Source organism: Labeo rohita, chromosome 16 (genome assembly GCF_022985175.1).
Source record: "Labeo rohita strain BAU-BD-2019 chromosome 16, IGBB_LRoh.1.0, whole genome shotgun sequence".
Taxonomy (NCBI): domain Eukaryota; kingdom Metazoa; phylum Chordata; class Actinopteri; order Cypriniformes; family Cyprinidae; genus Labeo; species Labeo rohita.
This window is the reverse complement of record NC_066884.1, coordinates 11,406,408-11,424,507: the sequence shown is the minus strand read 5'-3', so window position 1 is coordinate 11,424,507 and position 18,100 is coordinate 11,406,408. Positions and strand designations below refer to the sequence as shown.

Below are 18,100 nucleotides of genomic sequence, written 5' to 3'. Positions count from 1 at the left end.
AATGATTTACAGTTGAGGTCAAAAGTTTACATACACCTTGCAGAATCTGCAAAATGTTAATTGTTTTACCAAAATAAGAGGGATCATACCAATTGCATGTTTTTTTTTTTTTAATAGTACTGACCTGAATAAGATATTTCACATAAAAGATGTTTACATATAGTCCACAAGAGAAGACAATAGTTGAAATTATAAAAATGACCCTGCTCAAAAGTTTACATACACTTGATTCTTAATACTGTGTTGTTACATGAATAATCTACGTTTTTCTGTTTAGTGATAGTTGTTCATGAGTCCCTTGTTTGTCCTGAACAGTTAAACTGTCTGGTACGCTTCAGGTCCTACAAATTCTTTGGTTTTTCAGCATTTTTGTGTATTTGAACCCTTTCCAACAATGACTGTATGATTTTGAGATCCATCTTTTCACACTGAGGACAACTGAGGGACTCATTTGCATCTATTACAGAGGGTTCAAATGCTCACTGATACTCCAGAAGGAAACATGATGCATTAAGAGTTGGGGGTGAAAACTTTTGGGATTTGAAGACCACGGTAATTTTAACTTATTTTGTCTTCTGGGAAACAAAAGTACCTTCTGTAGCTTCTGATGGGCAGCACTAAATAAAAATATATGATATTTAGGCAAAATAAGAAAAAAATTACACATCTTCATTCTGTTCAAAAGTTTACACCCCATCTCTTAATGTATTGTTTTTCCTTTTGGAGCCTCAGTGAGTGCGTGAACCTTTTGTAATAGTTGCATATGAGTCCCTCAGTTGTCCTCAGTGTGAAAAGATGAATGTCAAAATCATACAGCCATTGTTGGAAAGGGTTCAAATACACAAAAATGCGGAAAGACCAAAGAATTTGGAAATAGCACGCAGTTTAACTGTTCAGAACAAACAAGGGACTCATGAACATCTATCACTAAACAACAACAACAAAAAAAAAAAAACAGTTGTGGATCATTCAGGTAACAACATAATATTAAAGAGTCGTGTATGCAAACTTTTGAACGGGGACATTTTTAAATTCAACTATTATTTTCTCTTGTGGACTATATGTAAACATCTTTTATGTGAAATATCTTATTCAAGTCAGTACTAAATAAAAAAATAACATGCATTTTGTATGATCCCTCTTATTTCGGTAAAATAATTTTGCAGATTCTGCAAGGTGTATGCCATCTCAGGAATAATTTCCATTTTAAAACATATACAATTTTAAAACATATTTGTATATTACATTATAAAAATATTTCATTATATTTGAAATGTAAAGAAATATATTTGAAATGTCAATATATGAAAACGTAAAGAAGTTGTGTCTTTATAAAGATAAAGCTCACAAACCACATATGGAACAATTTGAAAATGGTTTATTTATACAGAGAGCTTAAAATAAAAAAAAAACTCCTTGGCAATAAAAGACAGAGGATGTGCTCCTGAATGTCCTGTTTCACAACCATAGCACATTATTACATTTACATAAGTCAACATTTCATACATCTTATGATAATGGCGCTATATAGTTTGATGGAATCGACTAGTAAAAATGTGTTTAGTTCTCCTGAGGCAGCATGCAGCAATCATCTGCTGTCACTATGTCAGATCTCACCAAACTATCAGGGTTAATTCACAGGGAATACACAACACCTCAAAACACCAACAAGTCTGATATTAACTGATTTTTTTTAAAACTGTTTAAATGAGCTCTTTTTCTTCTTTTGGACGAAACATCTTTATATAACTTTTTGATAAAATATTATAGTCGTTATATAAGATTCATCCAATTAGGCCTGTAAAGTGCCCTTGATTGCGCTTTTGTATTTTTTAAAATAAAGAATATTATAATTATACTGACAGTCCAGTATGAATGAATGTGCTAATAAGCTGCCGGTCATATAACAAATCAAACGGACTGTTTAAACAATTTTTTTTTTCAACCCTAATGAACCCAAACCCATCAAATCATCAAATAAATTATGTAAGATAACATAATATAAATTAACAGAACACTGAAGTTTTAAATCTCAAATGATTAAATGTTTAACATGCCTCAAACACAAATACAACTGAGGTCTTTGGTAGTTAAATGGTAAAATCTCATTGACTAAAACGCAGGTGCCCTGATTCCAACCAGGAGCGGGTCAGTTAACACCTATAACATGCAAAAGGCCACAGAGGGGTTACGCTCACTTTTCATGTACCCACAATAACTCCTTTACAATATTATTGGGAAATCATAACAATATGTACTAATCCAATGCATGTTTATCTTCATTTACATCTGCTGCTGCATGAGATAAAATTACATAACGTCATCAGTTTAACATCTATGGACGGCATCTTTGGCATGCTGCCAATTACCAGGCAATCATTTTGACTCCTCCAAACAGAAAGTGCATATATATGTGCTTCTATACTTGGACTATTTGCAGCAAAATAAATAAATAAAAATGTATATCTATATCCCTCTCTTTCTCTCTCTCTCTATATATATATACCTTTTTTTTTTTTTTTTTTTTTTTGCTGCAAAGAGTGCAAATATTTAAGAATGTATACGCAATTCCTGTTGGGATGAGAAATCCATGTACATATGCAACTCTAGAATTGTTTATAAGTTTAATTAAAATCATGACCAGCTAAAAGGTAAACCAGGTTTACCTCTGTTTAGCTCTGTATCCACATGAGATAATACTGTAAGAGTGTTACTGTAAATGCATTTTACAGTCAAAACGATTCAAAAGTCAAAATGATTTTTCTGGGGGAATCAACAAAGAATGAAGTATGTTATTGGCATCAAAAGCAATGATAGCTACCATGTTATTATTAATTGTATAATACTGGAAATTCATACAATTCATTGTCAGCTGCTTGCTTGCACTTGGTGCTTATTGTCAATTTTAGATATGTTTGTCTCAATGAGACTTCTGATTAATTTAGAAGATCAAACATGAATATGACTGTGAACAATAAATAAACAGCCTAAATGTGATTTGTTTTTTTAACGAAAACATAAAATAATTTATATATAATGCATTTATGTAATGCTCCATTCATGTACCAGTTCTTAAAACAAGTCAACAGAATGGTTTCTTCAGACCGTACCGTAGCTTTAAAATAACCAGATCAAAAAAGTGCCATTTCGTTCTCACGCCCTGATGCAGCACTGTAGGATATGCACTTCATTTTCTTGAAGACGACGCAGAAGGACTTTCCTTCTCCAGCTCTTTTTCAAAACTCTCTCTGACAACAGATTCCCATCACTGTCCCTCAGGAGACGTGTCCTCCATGCTGGCCATCTTGCTAACTTTCTCTACCAAAACCTCAGGACTGATTTTTGGTAGGCCATTGTCTAAGGGACAACCCTCTACCAGACTGTTCATTGGCGTTGGAGGAAATTGGGTATCATCCTCAATCCCAGCATCCTCGGGACACTGTTGTAAGTCACACTGGTCCTGATTAGAATCATCGTCCAGATCTAGGTCCTCTATGTTCCCACTTGGATACACTGTCTTTTCCTTCTCCTTCAGGAAGTCTGTGATTATAGGCATTACCTTCTTGCGGGATGCTAATGTGTTACCTTGTATAAAGGCCTTCACGTCTGGGAATGGACTGCTCATTGGCTTAAGGTCCAGAATGGGGTTTTTGGCTTTTTCTAGTGCTTTACTCATCTAGTAAACAAAGAAAACACAGATTTCAGTTAAAATAGTGAGATGGATATTGTTAAAATAGTCCACGTGACATCAGTGGTTCAACCATAATGTTATGAATCTACGAGAACAAAAACAACGACTTTATTTAACCACTAAACCACTGATGTCACATGGACTATTTTAACAACGTCCTTACTACCTTTCTAGACCTTGAACATGTCAGTTGTGTTGCTGTCTATGCAGGGTCAGAAAGCTCTTGGATTTCATCAAAAATATCTTAATTTGTGTTCCGAAGATGACGTTTACATATTGTCCACAAAAGAAAATAGTGTAATAATTTATAATAATTTATAAAAATGACCCTATTCAAAAGTTTACATACACTTGATTCTTAATACTGTGTTGTTACCTGAATGATCCACAGCTGTGTTTCTTTTTTTTTCTGTTTAGTGATAGTTGTTCATGAGTCCCTGGTTTGTCCTGAACAGTTAAACTGCCCGCTGTTCTTTAGAAAAGTCCTTCAGGTCCCACATATTCTTTGGTTTTCAGCATGTTTGAGTATTTGAACCCTTTCCAACAATGACTATGATTTTGAGATCCATCTTTTCTCACTGAGGACAACTGAGGGACTCATATGCAACTATTACAGAAGGTTCAAATGCTCACTGATGCTCCAGAAGGAAAAACAATGCATTAAGAGCCAGGGGGTGAAAACTTTTGAACAGAATGAAGATGTGTACATTTTTCTTATTTTGTCTAAATATTATTTTTTCATTTAATACTGCCCTTCAGAAGCTACAAGATACTTGTTCCCAAAAAGACAAAATATGCTACAATTATTTTCACCGACTGATTTTTACCCCCTGCATTGTTTTTTCTTCTGAAGCATCAGTGAGCGTTTGAACCTTCTGTAATAGTTGCATACGAGTCCCTCAGTTGTCCTCAGTGTCAAAAGATGGATCTCAAAATCAGACATTGTTGTAAAGGGTTCAAATACACAAAAACGCTGAAAAACCAAATGATTTGTGGGACCTGAAAGATATTTCTGAAGAACAGCTGGCAGTTTCTGTTCAGGACAAACATGGGACTCATGAACAACTATCACTAAACAAACAAACAAAAAAAACACAGCTGTGGATCATTCAGGTAACAACAATCAAGTGTAGAGTAAGTAAGTGTATGTGTAGGCTTTTCAGATTCTTGCAAGGTGTTTGTAAACTTTTGACCTCAACTGTAGGTAAGACATTTAAAGCTTAACTCCTGGAAAAGTATAAAACGGAATGAGTACCTCTTCTCTGTAGACAGTGCTGGAACTGTAAACAGCTAGCTGTCGGAAAGGCTCCTTGTTGTCTTTGAAAGAGATTGTCATGGCAACCACCAGGTTGTAGTTGTGTTTGTGGCAAAACTCACAGAGGTCCTGCTGTAGTCCACGCCTCTGAAGAAAAGCCTAAAGACAGAACAGCACTTTTAACGTGAGCGTCACGAAAAAAAAAAAAAAAAACCTGCAATCATTTCCCTTTCTGAGACGAAACCTGATTTCGAGATACATACAGATTAAACATTTCATTTTATGACACATCTCTTCTGAATCATTTGACAAATATTTCTGATTAATATCTTTGGCAATTTGACAGTTACATTAAAATTATTACGTAATAAACATTAAATAAGTGGCATTATTACTCTGAAGTAATAACTGAGATTCTGTGAGTAATATTTATTTTTTAAGTGTTATAATTAACAATTTGGGGCTGGTTTAAAATCTATGGATTTCTTATACCATGTTTAAAAAAAAAAACAAAATCAACAATATTCACAAGTCTTCTGTAGTGTGAACAAAGAAAGTCTTGATACTTCTCACATCTGATTCAGCAACATTGCGTCTTGCTATTGCATGTGTACTAACAAGAGAAGAGGAGAGCCTGTCACAGAGGGTAACGTCTGGTGTAATCAGTGGGTGTGTGAGACGGGCCGCCCAGCCCTGCGGTGAGTCTGGGTGTGTCTGACTTGGAATCGGTTGTGCTTCAGTATTAATGAGGAATTCACATGAGTCATGAGGATGGGCACATGAGCACACTTTGTGCCCACAACAGTAGCTCCTTACATTTCAGAGTCGACATTTCCTCTCTCTACTTGTGGAACCAAGTACTGAGGCTAAATGCATAGCACAAACACAAGATTCACTTCATTTAGCAGGAAACATGTAATTTGCATGTGATCTTCTAAATTTAACATAAGCATCAGAAATTGTCTTGCCAGTGTGTTTCAGAAATGCTGCAAGCATGCAATGAGATTCCATACATAACTTATAAGTTTTAGAGATGCACCAATGCATTCACAAAATGTATTGGTATTTTTTTTATACAACAGTTTTTTCTGTTCCTCAAATCTGATTGGTTGAGAGAAGTGCAATATTCTAGTGATATCAGAACTCCAACTGTTGCACCTTCATTTGTATCACTTCTTTTGCAGTATTTCTCACAGCGAGTGTCATGGTGAACACCCAAATCCACTATAATTTTGTAAATAATACTGTTTTTGTTTCACGTAATGTCGTTTTAAGAGTTTTTAAAATGATAATATACTTGTTTAGACTCAGATATGCGGTTTGTTGATAAAGATAACGTCTATTTGAAAATTAGCTTCTGCATTTTCGGAGATGTGAGCTTCAGGGCGTCAGCAGGCGTTTAGCACTCATGAACCTGCTGAGAGCAGCCTTACCTCGGCCAGGTCTTCTGGAATTTGCCGCTGGCTCTGATGTCTCTATAGTGGTTAAACGAGCTATAATTCGTTTTGTGCAAATCTAACAGGCAGACTGCGGTCTCACTAATCTATTATTTGCTCCAGAGCAAACAGTTCTGGTTGAGGGCAAAATCTCATCACGTTATATTTTATGTAAATTTAACGCTGTATATCAGAGCACGGCCTAATATCACACTCATGCCTGTGCACATACCCGTGTGATATTGCTCATATATACATATTAAAAATAAATAACTGAAATTATGTAATCAGCATTTTAATTGCCATAATTGATCTCATCTCCTAACTACTAACCTGCCCAAATGAATAAAACCTGGAGATTCAGCACAGGTTGCCTCCTTGACACACATATGCACATGCATAAAACAAGCACCTTTTGTTTTTGGCCATGCATCACATAGCTGTTTATTCAGCAACTTCCGTTATAAAGTTATGAAATCCAATATGTACGTACAGCAAACAGTAGTTCAGTACTGAATTTCATTTAATAGACTGAGGTGAGAATAATCTGTGATGTTCCATTACAAAAAACAATGAGTTTTATTTAAACGGTCATATTATTATTATATTACTTCTTTCACTGTTCCTATGTAATAATGCAATTAATTAATATATATAAAAGAAATAATGAATAATGAAAGAAAAAGAAATATTCAATGGACATAATTTTACAAAAAAAATACAAAAAATACTTTGTACTTCTTAAAGGATTAGTTAATTTCCAGAATAAAAATTTCCTGATAATTTACTCACCCCCATGTCTTCCAAGATGTCTTTCTTTCTTCAGTCAACAAGAAATTAAGGCTTTTGAGGAAAACATTCCAGGATTTTTCTCCATATAACGGACTTCAATGACGGCATCAAAGAGCTCTACACCATCTCAGCCAAGGAATAAGAGTCTACCGAAACAACCTGTCATTTTCTAAAAACAAATAAAAAAATTATATACTTTTTAACCACAAAAGCTTGTTTTGTGACCTTATGCATTACGTAATGTGGAAAGTTAACATTTGGTTAGTTCTTCGTCTGTGTACTAGATGCTGTCAAGCGATTAATCGCAATTAATCGCATACAAAATAAAAGTTTAAAATAAGAGTTTGCCTAATAAATGTGTGTACTGTGTGTAATTATGTATATATAAATACACACAAAGTATGTCATGTACAAAATATTTGTATTTATATATCACATGAATTATAAAAAAATATAATAATACATATACTTGTAAATATTTCTTAAATATATACATGAATGTGTTTGTATTTATATATACATAATAGTTACACACAGTACACACACACATATTAGGCAAACTCAAACTTTTATTTTGTATTAATCTTGATTAATCGTTTGACAGCCCTACTGTGTACTTCAAAATTTTCTGCCTGCGTCACGTCTGACCTTTCCAACGTGATTACGTAATGTGCGAGGTCTAGCTAGTGCAAGACAAGCATTTGTGTTTAAAAAGTATATAAATTGAACATTTTTTCAGAAAAATGATCAAAGACTGATTATTTCGCTAGATAAGACCCTTATTTCTCGGATGGGTTCGTGTAGAGCCCTGTGAAGCTGGACTGAAACTGCAATCAACCCATTAGCTCCCACTGAAGTCCACATTATGGAGAAAAATCCTGGAATGTTTTCCTCAAAAACCTTAATTTCTTTTCAACTGAAGAAAGAAAGACATGAACATCTTGGATGACATGGGGGTGAATAAATTATCAGGATTTTTTATTCTGGAAGTGAACTAATGCTTTAAGGGTGTGATTAAATCCTTTAAAAAAACCACAGAATTCAAACACAAAACACTGATCATGTCACAAAAATTAAAAATAAGAATGCAAAGAAGTGACAACACATAAATAAGTATAAATATCAGTTTCTGTTAAAAGAGGTATCAACCAAAAGCACCCAAATCAATACATTTCAAGCTTCAGAGACTGAAGCTTGATGAAGTGATCTGTCATAACAGCACTGACCTCTAGTGTCATGTAAATGACACTGACAGCCAACTTTAGATCCCCAGCAGATGCTGCTTTCATGTCTTTCAACAGCATCTGTTCCGTAGAGAGCCCTGAAACACAGAACAGCAGTGTGAAATTACTTCTGATGAATGCACGCTTTCAAATTACACTGTTTAATATGCCTACACCAAGTGGTTTGTTTCATTAACCTACACGGAAAAAGCTCCTCTCACCTGACACGTCAAACTTTGCATTCTGTAGCGATTGAAAGAGAGCTCCCCTCTGAGGCAGTTTAGGAAAACGTTTCTCCAAAAAGACAGCGTACTGGCTGTCCTTAGGGGTGACTTTACCTGCCTCAGGTGCCATGTTAACACAGTCCAGGATAATGGTACCTGTCAACACAAACATTTTGCTAGTTGACAAGATTTTATCTTTCTGCTGACATCTCACATCTCTATCAAGTCAAATGAGCAAGCTGACTATGTCCTCCGGCTAAATGCCAGTGAAGACCATGCTGAGCCCATCTGATGTCTGACAGCGTCTAACAGATTGAAGCGCAGTCATGCTGCGAGAGCTCACATTCCTCTCTGTGTTTATCCCATCACTATGACACTCACCGTATAAAAGCTGAGCCACTTGCTGGTCGAGCACCTCAGGTGCTTTTTGGGCAATGCGCTCTGTCACCAAGGTGGCACAGGAGCCCACGGTCTCCACAGTGACTGGGCAGGAGGGGGACGGAGGTCTCTGTAGGAGGTGATGGTCAATCACTTCCACAACTGTGTCCTCCAGCTCACTGTCAGCACTACAGAATAACACAGATTTACTATAAAAGAAGAGGACAAATCTCCTCCTATATCATAATATTTAAATATACCACTATCAGCCAAAAGTTTTTGAACAGTAAGATGTTTAATGTTTTTTTTTTTTTTAAAGAAGCCTCTTCTGCTCACCAAGCCTGCATTTATTTGATCCAAAGTACAGCAAAAACAGTAAAATTCTGAAATGTTTTTACTATTTAAAATAGCTGTTTTCTATTTCAATATATTTTAAAATGTAAATTATTCCAGTGATCAAAGCTAAATTTTCAGCATTATTACTCCAATCTTTAGTGTCACTTGATCCTTCAGAAATCATTCTAATATGCTGATTTGCTGTTCACAAAACATTTTTGTATTATTATTATCAACATTTGAAGCAGTTGAGTACAAGATGAGCATTTATCTGAAATAAAAAGCTTTTTGTAACATTATGCACTACACCATTCAAAAGCTTGCAATCAGTATTTTTTTTGTGGGGGGGGAATTATAGAAATTAATACTTTTATTTAGCAAGGATGTTAAATTGATCCAAAGTGATGATAAAGACATTTATAATGTTACAAAAGATTTCTAAAAAAAAATCTACTGCTGTAAAATTTTGCTGTTTTCAATATAATAATAAACTTTTTTTTTTGAGCAACAAATCATTATTAGAATGATTTCTGAAGGATCATGTGACTGGAGTAATGATGCTAAAAATTCAGCTTTGAAAGCCATAGGAATAAATTACATTTTAAAATATATTCGAATAGAAAACAGTTATTTTAAATAGTAAAAATATTTAGAAATTTTACTGTTTTCACTGTACTTTGGATCAAATAAATGCAGGCTTGGTGAGCAGATAAGACTTCTTCAAAAAACCTTAAAAATCTTACACTACCAGTCGAAAGTCTTTGAATAGTAACTACTTTAAAAGTTTAGGGTGGGTAAGATTTACTATTTTTCCTTTTGCTACCAATTTTAATGTAATAATATTACGATTTAAAAGAGCTGTTTTCTATTTTAATATATTATAAAATGTAATTTATACTTGTGATGGCAAAGCTACATTTTCAGCAATCATTTGTTGAGTCTTCAGTGTCACATGATCCTCCAGAAATCATTTTAATACACTGATTCAATGCTTCTTCAAAACATTTCCTATTATTATCAATGCTGAAAACAGTTGTGCTGCTGCTTAATATTTTCGTAAAAACCAAGACATTTTTTAGGAGTCTTGATGAACTGTCTTTACTGTCACTTCTGATTAATTTAATGTGTCATTGCTTTTAAAGATTTGCAGGATTAAAAAAAAATCAATTCAAGGCTTTTTATGACCCATTTTAAGACCTGCACAAATAAAATTAACAACGTATGAACGGGGTAGGGCCATGTCTACGGCAACATAATAAACCATAAAATGACATGATTTACAGTTCAGATAAAGGTTTTCACACACACAAAAAAAAATTTCATAAAATAAAATTCACATTTCAGCCTTTAAACCATTTTTGAGAAAAGGGGTGAGTCAAATTTATATTAATTTAGACATTAGATTATTACATTGGCAAATCTGCATGTTTGGTGCATAAAAATATGAGCTGATATTCACATTGATCTGTCCATAAACAGAAGAAAGGCTTATTGAAAATGCAAATTCATTCTCTGACAGCAGGTGGCGCTTTTGGAACAGGAGAAATGTAGTGGTTTCCTCGCTCATAAATGCTTCTTTATGAGGCAGAAGATGAAATGAAAATGGCAGCTCCCATCAGAGATTCATTCACAAAAAACACCTGTGCCATGTTTTGACTTTCAAATCTGCAGTGCTAATATTCATTCAATGACTTTTCAATCGTCACATTACTCCATATTGTGAATTCTGTCTTTCTGTCCCCAAAATTAAGACCACTTGAAAATACAATAAAGATATCTTGTATCTTTAAAGGTATTTATAACTTGTCATGGCCTTAAATTTGATATAACTAAATCAGGGGTGTCAAACTCCAGTCCTGGAGGGCCGCAGCCCTACAGAGTTTAGATGCAACCCTAATTAAACACACCTGATCCAACTAATCAAGTCCTTCAGGCTTAATTGCAAACTGCATAGTATGTGTGTTGGAGCAAGGCTGGAACAAAACTTTGCAGGACTGCGGCCCTCCAGGAACTGAGTTTGACACCCTTGAACTAAATTTAAGACTTTTTTAAAGGTTTATTTCAGTTCCGGAAAAAAAAAAAAAAAAAAAAAAAAAATCGCCTGATAATTGACTCACCCCCTTGTCATCCAAGAGCATGCAAGACGAGAATTTGTGGTTAAAAAGTATATAAATTGTAATAGTTTTTTTTAAGTAGAGCTCTTTGAAGCTGCTTTGAAACTTCAATTTGGACCTTAAACCCACTGGCCACCATTGAAGTCCACTATATGGAGAAAAATCCTGAAATGTTTTCTTCAAAAACCTTAATTTTATTTCGACTGAAGAAAGACATTATCATCCTGGATGACATGGGGGTGAGTAAATTAACAGGAAATTTTTATTCTATAAGTGAACTAATCCTTTAAGGAACCGCCGGAACACAGTATTAAAGATTGCCTGTCGGGCACGACGGTGATTCATTTTGGTAGCCTGACTAGAAGACACAACAGCCCCGGAAGGTCTGTCTAGTGATTTTGTATATTCAAATAAAAATTCAGCTCATTAATTACACTAAAATTGCATACCTTTTGTATGGGAAGATTGAAAATTGAACATGGTGTAGTAAACATACAGTACTGCATATGTGTCACAGAACAGAAGATTGACCTGGGCAGAACATTGTGGTCGACCAGCGTCATCGTTAGCTGTTTGTTTTTGTGCAGGCCGTGGAGATCCACCTCGTCCCTGAACAGCAGGCAGTCCTGCGGCAGACCGGTCTCTCTCAGCAGAAATATGCTGTCAGAGCGTAAGGGGAACTCAGCCCGTGGGATATTGAGTACAGGGACCGGCATCCTCTTACAATCAAGACTCTATTAGAGGACAACATTAATGAAGAACAAAACAATAATCCTCATCCACTAGCACAGAATTATCACATCTATTATCTCTGCCACACAACTTCCAAGAACACCGCAGCAAAAGTGGTTTATTAGGCTGGGCTTTGCATACCTTTGAAAGAAAGTAGGCGAAGGTCAGGGCTGATACCATGGAGTCCATATCACAAGCCTCATTTCCCATTACGACATGCAGCCCTGGGCTGTTCTTACTACAACCCTGAGAATGAAAGAGAACAATGTCACAGGCTGCTGGACTAATATAGGACAAGAAATCATAATGTATAACTACAAACCTAGTTTTTCATAATAAGGCTTTGGTGGCCTCTATTAAACCAGGCTGAAATGCAAAACTAAAATTTCTGTGACATTATCTACATGCAAATATTTACAGCAAGTAGCAAGTATATGACAAGCTGAGAATGCATCCAATAGACTGTGAAGACTTCCAGCTCCATGAAGAGCTTTATCTGACAAACAATGCTGAACTTATGATCACCCTGTCGCTCTGTATCACCGCCAGTCAGTGGGAGGTGGAGTACAATGTGTCAGAGATAAAACACAGTTTGTGGCTTCTCACCAGATATAGTATACAGCAATATATTCCTTTAACACGTGATAACATGAATGACAACAAAACTCATTTTCTTTAAAGTTTGTTTAAACCCAAAAATATGATGTATAATCTATGACTATGACTTTTTTCTATGGAACATAAAAGGAGACGGTTTGATGAACGCTGACACTGCTCTCATCTTGTTCATACAATAAAACCATAGAGTGACCAAGGGTTATTAATAAAGGGAAAAAAAGCTTCATAAAAGTAGGCTGTACAACTTTATGCACTTTATAGTCAAATTATATATGTGTGAGGAACAGACCTATTTTTATTAGCTGAAAATCTTACTCTTTGCCACAGCTCAAATCTCATCTACACTTCTTTCACATACTCAAATATTATGTGAAAACATTTAATGTTAACAATATTGGCTTGTAACAGAAAGAATATACAGAAGCAAAAATTAGATTTGAGAGCTATGGTCTATGGCACTGCAGATTTTGACATAAAATTAAAGTATAATTTCAGTGTTGTTCCCAAAATTAACTATAGTATCACTTCAGAAGATTATACACTTCTGTAGGGCCCTATGATTTCCACGATGCGGACAGAATCATGGAATCCTGTCATAAAAATGGAATTTACTGTATAACGTGGAATGTCACTGAATTTCCCAAATTTTGTATGAATAATTCAAAAGTAGGTCAGTACATTTAAATCAAAACTCAATACGGACGCAGTTTTGTTTACAACACACATACTGATGTGACGCTCACTGTGTTTTCAGCCTCTGCCAACTAAAAATATGAGTACATGAACACATAAACAATCTCTAGAACTGCTTTGAGAGTAACTTTATGAGCATTTTACTGTTTCTTTTGAGAAAATCATCTTATCATATAGCTACAAACAGAAACTTTAAGGTCTTCACAGCAACCCGTCAAAATAAAAGTTTGGTTTAACTTGAAGAAATTTTGACATAAATATATTACTTAATGTAATGATAGTAGTACTACCAATAAAATTATTATTAAAAAAAATATTTTTAAGAAATATTTACCAGAATTTATTTACCAGAAAAATGTAAATACACAACAAAAATACTACTACTACTACTACTACTACTAATAAATTAGTTAAACAAATATTTAGAGATGCTTTTGATTATTAAAATGTAATGATTAATAAAATTAATAAAATTATTATTAAAATTGAAAAAAAAAAAAAGTTAAATTGTGTAAGTTTCAAGATTTCAATTAATTAGACATGCTTTTTTATTAGTAAAATTTAATTTAACCATTAAAACACAGAAACTGAATCCAGAAAAATTAAAACGGAAAAAAACATAAGGAATTTGGAAAAAAATAAAATAAAACAGATTTCAAAGAGCCCTGTATAAGGTAAGATTTTTCATGTTTCTGATCATTCTTATGCTCACCAAGGCTTAATTTATTCAAAAACAGATTAAAAACAGTAATATTGTGAATATTATTACAATTTAAAATGACCAAGATATTATTCTTGTGAATTTTCAGTATCATTACTCCAGTATTCAGTGTCATATGATCTTAAAATCATTCTAAAATGCTCACTTGGTGCTCAAAAAAAACATTGTTATTGATTTTGAAAACATCTTCTGCTCAATAATGTTGTGGAAAGTGTGATTTTTGTGGATTTGTAATTCTTTGATAAACAGAAAGCATAAAAAAACAGCATTTATTAGAAAAAGAAATCTTTTGTAATAGTCTTTACTATCATTTTTGATCAATGTAATGCATCCTTGCTGAATAAAAGTATTATTTCTTTATTAAAAAAAAGACTGGCAGTGTAGTTATGTAATACATTTATGCTACCTAAAATGTGCTTTCCTCTTTTTGGAGCTGAAGAAGCCACAACTCATATCAAAGCCTATTTGCTGAACCACTCGCGAGACGAATAGCACTTTTAATAGAATAACACCGAATGCATCGCCCTGGATTCGATAAAACCTTTTATCTCTCCCCATGATGACGACTCTGCCAGCGTTAATTAGCATTTGGCCTGCTCCATTACTCCAGCCGAATACAGAAGCCATCTGTGACGTCAGCATTAAATGATGTACTCTGATCTGGTCAACCAGCTGGGATTTGTTTGAAATACTGGACGACGGACTGTCAACACAGAGCGACTGAGCTCACAGCTGGCACAGACCAGGGGTGAGGCTTACTTAGGGTGAGGTTTTGGCGAGATCTCGCTTTCTCATGTGATAATCATCACCAAAATCCTTGTTAGATGGGGAAGTGCAAGGAAAAACTTGCTTATTCATGTCCATATGGGCATGGCCAGAGGACAGCGCAGGAAGTTAGTCACTGCAATGTGAAATGGACCACGGGACAGTGAGTAAACAGTACAGAATCTGCGGGTCTTGGGTCAGGGCGGAAAAGAGCCTTTGTGTGCGCAATATTTGCGACCTCACGCTTCAGTGCAGACCAAAAGCACTTTAACCACAAGTGCAACCATATAATTTCTTCAATCATTGACTGAATTAGTTAAAAAACCCATCTCTGCTTGCTTGCATGAGCTGAAAGTCTCAAAGTAAACACGGAGCTTCGGTATATACGCCCAGCCGTGGGTGAGCGCAGGTGTCAGGGTGTTTGGGTTTAAAACAACAGTGTTTAGGGTAGAGAGATGCACTGCTGTCGGACGGATGCTGTCAGGATCATGTGCGCCAGACAGCAGGTGTTATTGTCTCTGCAAATAGGTCCACCTTCAGTTTTGAAACGGAGTGCATTAAGCTGAAAAACTAGAAAAGTGGGAATTGTTCTTATTGACTAAACACACTGACGGCACCTTTAGAAAGTCTCTATTTGAAGCTCCAAAAGATGCATTTGCACCAAACAGTTCAATAAATTTGTTTTAAACTGTTTTTAATAGTGTATAAGAATAAATATATATTGTTAGAAATAGAAGTCTTTCATTTTTTTATCAATTTAACACATCCTTGATGAAAAAAGTATTAATTTCTTTTAAACAAAGAAAGAAAAAAAAAAAGATTGACCCCAAACTTTGAAGGGTAGTGTGTATATGTGACCCTGGACCACAAAACCAGTAAGCAGCACTGGTATATTTGTAGCAATATGTATGGGTCAAAATTATCGATTTTTCTTTTATGCCAAAAATCATTAGGATATTAAGTAAAGATCATGTTCCATGAATATATTTTGTAAATTTCCTACCATAAATATATCAAAACTTAATTTTTGTTTGGTAATATGCATTGCTAAGAACTTCATTTGGCCAACTTTCAAGGTGATTTTCTTAATATTTTGATTTTTTTTTTTTTTACACCCTCAGATTCCAGATATTCAAATCGTTGTATCTCGGCCCAGTATATTGCCCTAACAAACCACACACTAATGGAAAGCTTATTTATTCAGCTTTCAGATAAATCTCAATTTCTAAAAATTGATGCGTATGACTGGTTTTGTGGTCCAGGGTCGCATATTGTTACAAACGATTTCTATTTTAAATGAACAAAAAGTTTTATTCATCACAGAACCTTGAAAAAGTACCACAGGTTCCAAAAAAATATTAAGCAGCACAATTGTTTCCAACATTTATAATAAATCAGCACATCAGAACGACTCCTTAAGAATTACGTGGCACTGAAGACTGGAGTAATGATGCTGAAAAATCAGCTTTGCAAGACAGAAATAAATTATATTTTAAAGTATATTAAAACAGAAAACCACTATTTAAAATTGCAATACTATTTCACAATATTACTGTTTTTTCTGTATTTTTATCAATCAAATAAATGCAGCCTTGATGAGTAGAAAAGTTTCTTAAAAAACTATTAAAAATCTTACTGATCCCAAACTTTTGAACAGCAGTGTGTATACGTTTAACGTTATATATCAGTACATTTCAGCCATTATTGTTCCACTTATATGAATGTCATTTACTCCTAAAATTATAACATACCAATAAATAATATTGTTTTATAAATAATAAATATAAACAAACATGCTTGCGTACTCTCTCAATGCATGTGGTTGTTTCTACCGTTGGCGCATGCGGTCGGGGTCTTTGCACGCGTCATACCATATGACTTGTGTCAATATCAAGTGTATATCAAACAAAGCATTCATTATTTATCACACCATACTATCATGAACAGCAAACACATTCGTGTTTATGTATGTCTCAATACGTACAGTGCAAACATTGGCCACTGGCCACATTTTAAGTGGGTAAAATGGTAGAAGCAAACATACCACGCTCTCTTTAAGCGTACTGTATCATAGTCTTACCTTAATCACATCACGACAACTCCGTAAATATGCCTCCATTGTTACACGGAGCCCGAGGGGTTTCACGTAACGAAATATCCTAAAAGAGTATAAAATGCCCTTCAGTGTCTCTGAAATGTGCAGACTGTCTCCGCGGTTCAATGTGTGTAAGTTATGCAGCCACTCGGAATTCAGAGGTTTGCGAGAGCAGTAACGAACTACGTCGTGACGTCACACTCAGTGAGTCTGGGAAATGTAGTTCTGTGTGAACTCACGAAAACGGCTACACTGAGTCCACCTTTGAGATCATCTCTATGCTAGTGTTCTCCTAAACGGTGACGCAATTTAATTTAAATGCTATTTTATCATATACACAGGTTTGAAAATGTAAATATTTCTCGAGGAATATTAAACTTAAGACTTGTATGGCTTAATATAACATGCGGTGTGCTTACTAAAATGTTTAAGAGAAAACCCATGAAAGATTTGTGTTATTTAAAAAAATACACATGGTTTTATACATATTTTGGACTACGGGGGGCGTCATGATGACGTGAAATGGTTGCACTCTGGAGTAGTTGAGCTACCGCCGCTCGTTGCTATTTTTTCCACAACACAACTCGGAATACACAACTCTGAAAATAAAATGCTGTTATGATGCCACATTATGCGGCTTCTGGTTCTAATTTTCAGTCGAAGGGCAACGAGAAGCGATGTAAGTCTTCACTGCTTTACTAGTGATAAGAAGAGGAAAAAAGAATGGGAAGATGCCTGTGGATGAATAAAACGCCGGCAGCGTTCAGACTACTTGTTGGAAAAATCGATGGTACGGCATTTGGTATAAGCCTATATGCTTATATTCATCACCATCTGTAAGGTTTTTCAGTAGCTGTGGTCATCATATCAGTATTATATTTTCTGAGTTGTGCTGTGGTAAAAATAGCAACAGGTAGCACCAGTACCTCACCAAGTGCAACCATTTGACATCATCAAAATAATGGTGCCCCCCATAGTCCAAAATATGTATAAAACTATGTGGATAAAAAATGTTAATCTTTCATGG

General features: G+C 34.9%; 1 protein-coding gene across 1 annotated transcript; it reads right to left on the bottom strand.

Moving 5' to 3' along the window:
- Nucleotides 1-1,360: 1,360 nt before the first annotated feature.
- On the bottom strand, nucleotides 1,361-17,261 carry prune (prune exopolyphosphatase). The gene is made up of 8 exons (XM_051131940.1): nucleotides 17,059-17,261; nucleotides 12,323-12,427; nucleotides 11,981-12,183; nucleotides 9,003-9,187; nucleotides 8,619-8,777; nucleotides 8,401-8,495; nucleotides 4,947-5,105; nucleotides 1,361-3,676 (listed from the first exon to the last, which is right to left on the bottom strand). Exons 1-8 carry the CDS (start codon nucleotides 17,095-17,097, stop codon nucleotides 3,266-3,268), a joined length of 1,356 nt encoding a protein of 451 aa, XP_050987897.1. The 5' UTR covers nucleotides 17,098-17,261; the 3' UTR covers nucleotides 1,361-3,265.
- Nucleotides 17,262-18,100: the final 839 nt, after the last annotated feature.